The sequence below is a fragment of the Blennius ocellaris genome, assembly GCF_963422515.1.
Source record: "Blennius ocellaris genome assembly, chromosome: 17".
Lineage (NCBI taxonomy): Eukaryota > Metazoa > Chordata > Actinopteri > Blenniiformes > Blenniidae > Blennius > Blennius ocellaris.
The window spans coordinates 18,762,206-18,767,680 of NC_137666.1; the positions used below are offsets into that span (position 1 = coordinate 18,762,206).

The following is a 5,475-nucleotide window of genomic DNA, read 5'->3' on the forward strand; positions in this document are numbered from 1 at the left end:
TTTGGGTCTGTGCAGTGATCTACCGGGACATTGTCCCGCGGTGACACAACAGCTAATATTGCAGCAATAGTTCCATCATTATTCAGTTGTGGGTGAAACCAACTTGGGGGGCAAAAAAAGGGAAGTGAGATTGTTGCTTTTAATTTTTTGGATGCAACGTGTAGGTTCCTCAACGGTTCCCACACCCAACAGGATGTCAATATGCTGACTTTTCTGAAAGCAATATCCATGATGGGACCCAAGAGGGTGAATCAAAACACAAATCGTCATGGCAACAAGAGGGTTCGGACCCTCCTTAAAAATGGTGACAAGGTGACATGTTTTGTATGGCAGTGATCATACATAGTAATTTACTATTTAGAGTTTTTAAAATAATGATAACGGACACATTTTAATCAAATATCGACTGTTAAATATCCAATCACCTTCGTCCAAATCTTTACTGGTAAATCACTTGATAACTGGTCTGGATTTCTCTTAATACAACCTGCTTTCACAGCTTCGGCAGTCTTGAAGTCAGTCACATTCACCCATTTAAAGCGTCACAACAACGTGCAAAGTGCTATTTAATAATAATTTACTAATTTTCACTTACTGTGGGTCAAGGCAGTGTGCACTCTGAACAAACCACCAGCTCATCACAGGACAAACACAGACACAAACTCACGTTCACATTTACAGGAAAGGTCACCAATTAACCCCACGAGTGGGATAATTGACACAAATTGAAGGTCTATACATATAAAAGCATTAAATGTCACTTTAAGGCTTCATAAAAGGCTCAGAATGTGTAAAAACCCTGACAATTTGGTTTGAGTTTGATTTAATGACAAACAAAACAAAACACTGATAACCGCAGAAATGAAACGCAGTGAGTTATATGAGCTTTGTTTTTAGTTCACATCCAAACATTTGTCAGGATCTTGGGGTTAATGTTTTGTGAAATTTGTCTACTAAGCAAATTAATTGGAATCTCACAAAATAGGGAAATGAAACTTTCGTAATCACATTTTATTTCACCAACGACTGTGGATATGAACAGCTCCAGCAGACTGTGACTACATTTTCATATTTACTGCATATTTGGTGTCTCCTGCTGTTTTGTTAAAAAGTGAAAAATGAATGGCAGTTTTATTTAAGTTTATATTAAAAACTACAAAGATTAAATCATTTAGAAACACAAACTGTACTATATTGTCAGTCCATTTACCAAACACAACAAAAGTCAACAAAAATCAACACATATACGTTTTAAACAAATGTAAAAAAACCCAACAAATCTCAGTGCTTTAATGTAAACGATTTGCTGACTATGCTGCATTTTGTTATACTGTTTGCAGAGAAAGTGTCCTATTAAGATAATAAATATGCAGAAAATATAAAAACAAGGTCATTTTTTTCCCAACTTACAACATTTAATTGATCAATTGTTTTTCTCCAATATTCGCAGGTGCTTACACCAATTTATAGCCCAAACTGCTGCTGCTGCTGGGTTTGGCACTGTAGAATGTGGTTCTGCAGCTGTTATTGGAATAAACCGAGAGAATAATAGGTTCGGTTTCATTTCCCTCTTTTGGGAGATTTCAATTACATTGCTCAGCAGATAAAAGTTTCACAAAAAAATAAATCACGAGATCCTGAAAAATGTCAACATCTTTTGTGGTGAACTGAAAAAAAACAACAACACATAGAAGTTTTCAATATGCGATTGGTATCGTCTCCTTTTGTTTGTCATTAAATCAAACTAAAATCAAACTTTCACAGAGTTCAGAGCCTCATATGAAGCTCTAGTACATTTGTAAATTTGAGTCCCCAATCATACATGTACAACCCCTTTAACTCTGGCAGGGCGACCTCCAGAGGTTCATTTTACCCTACTGGTGATGTGTTGTTACGAAAGTAATGCTGCAAATTTAAATAACCTATAAAGGCCGTGTCACAGGGCGACAGGTGAAGGCGGTATACCCTGTGTGGATGTCCTGTGTCACCACTGTGGCGTGGAGACAGTTGGTGTCTCTGGCTGTGAAGACGTTGATTAAAGCCTCTCATCAACTGCCTGCTTGGTCTCAAGGGACGGAACCTTTAGTGGTTGCAGTGGTGTGGTGCCCCCCCCCCCTTGTTTGACGGTACCACGGCAAACCAAAGAGCAAGGAAGAGGAAGAGCAAGGAAACAAACACAATGAGTGAAAACCATGCTTAAGTGCATCAATAAAGTGCTTAATCACTTTCCCAGCGTTGAAGAGATAGCTGTTGCCCAATAGTTTGAAGAAGAAACCATTGTCTTTGCTTTGTGACACGACAAAGGAGTCTGACAATAACACGAGTTCAGCGAGGACAGAAACGTCACACATGTTGTGAAGATATTTTATTCAAGATTGTTGGACCAACAATAGAAACGTTGGCTTTATTCGTCCACCTTCTCACACAGCCAGTACAACTCGTGGTCCTGGCACTTTGCATCAAAGCGGGTCTTCCAAGGGTTCGCAGAATTGTGAACTATGACCGCACAGTCTTCTCCTCCTTTGCTTCCGTGGTTGTTTGGTTCTCCATCTGCCCAGTACCTGAAAACAATCCAAAGCATTTGCCGATGACTTAGATTCAGATTCATCTGGTCAAATGAAGGTGTTCATTTCTTTGGTCTGTAATTCTGTTTTTTCAATCAGATTTTTTTCTGCAGCTCTCACCTTGACTCCACCTCTGTGACGTTGTTAATCCACACCCACCGGCCCTCCTCTTCTATGTCGGTGAGACCCACCCAGAAACCAGACTCCCAGCTTATACGACCAGTGATCATCTTCCTAATGTTGTTACTCAGAAATGCCTGTACAATCACATAAAGGGTTCAGCTTTGTCCTTCACATGAGTGAATACTAGTGTTGTTTTTGCTTCGTGTTTTCGGACTTGTGACTACGTCACCTGCTCCTCTGGGCTGTCGATCACAGCCAGGGCTGATCCACGGTTGATACAGTCTGCTCTGCTGCCGTACCAGTTCTTTTTCGCAGTGGACGACTCCGAGTAAGAAAAATAGTAGCAGGACGAGTTGAAATGAATGAATCCGATGGGGCATTTCCCACAAGACAACTCTGAGGGGAGCAAAGGATTTTCTTGTCAATCGTCCCGTGTTGAAGGTCAACAGATTCAATGAACCTGAGATATAGCTCTGTCTCACCCAACGCTGAAATATTATTGATCAGGGTTGTCCTCTCAGTCCGCAGGGCCTCGAGCTGTTTTACATAGCCGTCATTGATGATCGTTTTTTCTTTGAGCTGGTCTTGTAGCATGGCGTGGTTTTTGACTGTGGCCTCGAAGTTTCTGTTGGCCTCCTCTTCGGCCAAGAACAAATCGCTGTGGTTGTTGAGGAGATTGTGGAGCTCAGTGAAGAGCTGCACCGCAGCTGGATGTCGAGAATGGAGGTAGCTCTGCTTTACTGTGATACCTGCACATGGAACAGTAATAAATGACAGACACACTTCACTTTGTTTTCACTTTCTCAGCAGTCTCAAAGACAGTGGCTTTCACTTGTCATTGAATGCGATATCAAAACTTCATATGAGGCTCTGAATGTATGGACGTTTGTGAAAGTTTGATTTGAGCGTGAGTCAGTGACAAACGAAAGAAGATCCCGATTATCATAGGAATTGAGCTGTATGAGGCGCTGCATTTGTTTCAGCGCATTGTTTGTATTCAGCTGACCACAAAACATGTTGCAGATGTTTTTCTCTGGTCAGCAATGTTGTGTAATTCAAGTCACACAAAAGAGGGAAGTGAAACTGAGCTGTCATACTCACAGTTTATTCCGATAACGACTGCGGATATAAACAGCACCACGTTCAACAGTCCCAAACCCAGCAGCAGCAGCCTGTACTTTGGAATTGCGTAACCACCTGATAATATTGGAGAAATCAATTTATCAATTAAATGTTGTAAGTTGAACAAAACATTTCTTTCAGATTTCCTGCATATTTAGTAGTTTAAAGATTACTTAAAAAAAAAAAAAACCCATACACTTATGTATAATACTTAGTCCATATCGTCAAACCAAAATTGTCACTCATCTGGCTTGTGAATCACAAATCTGCAGCCACACACTGATTTTCACACAGCAAGAATCAACGGAGACAACTGTCGAGGTACATTTGGGAAGTAATGTTCCTTTTTCACACGCGTAATGGTAACAGTCGATTCAGTAATGCCAACATTAAGATATCCTTAAGTAAAACTTGACAATAAGTTGATAAACCATAAACCAAAACCAAACCTTGTCCAAATACTTTATGTGAAAGTTGGAAATGATCATTGTTGTAGTTGTTTGTCCGTCTCGGTGGGTCGTCCATTGCTGCAGCGTTGCTGGTACTGCCACAGTCCCCGATTCTCCAAGAAGCTTGTAGGATGACTTTTATTATTATTATTTTTTCCAACACACACACACTTTGGGGGAGGGGGATGCTTCAGCCCGCCCCCCCCGGGAGGGCACCTCTTCGCCTTGTATGTAGCAATAGCTCCGCCCCCACCTGATGGCCCTGGTCTGGCTCCTCTCTGGTGCTTTGGCAGTGGAAAGACAAAGAACTGGTGTTAAGTCTGGCCCTGGCTCTGAACTAGAACCTGGTTCTTTCTGGTGGAAAAGCCCCCACACAGGTCTACCGCCTTGGGAAATTGGTGCAGCAAGTCAGGGCACAACTTAATAATGGTTGACAGAAAGACTGATCAGATAAAAATGTGGTCTCCACATTTCTTTCCTTTTTTTGGTTGTTGTTGTTTTTTTTTGCTATAATGAGTAAGTTTTAGAGTCTCATTTTTAAATATTAACAGGGAAAGATTTTAAAAAGAGAGCAAAAGTTATGTGAGCTTTTAAAATCAAAGTGTTTTATTTCCAGTAGGGTTTTCAGATCAATGTTTGTTCGGAGGAAAAGTTTTTATTACGGGGATGAAACCGAAGAGTGAGTATTGGCATTTCAGTATGGCTTTAATGAATGCCGGTAATGTTAGAAAATGTTTTGATTTCTTTTGGCAGCAATGGAGGGCTTGCACAACCTCAGTTCTCCTCCTTGCAGCAATGGTGGGACATCGGTAAAGCACAAATCCAGTAGTTCTGTATCGAACATAATTTCAATGTCACGAGAGATCATACAATCAATTAAAAATCTAGAGACCGACATAGTGGAGCTCGAAGTTTTATGTGGCTCCACAGGAGATCGAGGCCATTTTCAGGCCTACAAAACCAAAAAGAAAGCTGTAGCAGATCTGCTGGGTATTAGAGGACAGGGAGCGCTGGTTTCAATACTTCTTGGACAACCTGCCCCGAGAGTGTTCACTGACATCACAAGAACTGCAGGAGAAATTCAGTAAGGCGTTTTCAACAGAGGGCAGCACGCTCCTGCAGCACGGGTTCAATGGACAAATAGCGCCTGATGTTTCTGACTCTTTTTCCAGGTTAAAGGTCAGTCCAAACCTTCCAGAATGTGTGAGGATGAGTCC

At 41.2% G+C, this 5,475-nt stretch overlaps 1 protein-coding gene across 1 annotated transcript; it reads right to left on the bottom strand.

Moving 5' to 3' along the window:
* Positions 1-2,403: 2,403 nt before the first annotated feature.
* Positions 2,404-4,377, bottom strand: LOC308141980 (uncharacterized protein). The gene is made up of 6 exons (XM_080512257.1): positions 4,259-4,377; positions 3,789-3,884; positions 3,170-3,436; positions 2,917-3,083; positions 2,685-2,821; positions 2,404-2,561 (listed from the first exon to the last, which is right to left on the bottom strand). The coding sequence occupies exons 1-6, from the start codon at positions 4,332-4,334 to the stop codon at positions 2,405-2,407; spliced, it is 900 nt and encodes a 299-aa protein (XP_080368383.1). The 5' UTR covers positions 4,335-4,377; the 3' UTR covers position 2,404.
* Between the last annotated feature and the right edge of the window lie 1,098 nt (positions 4,378-5,475).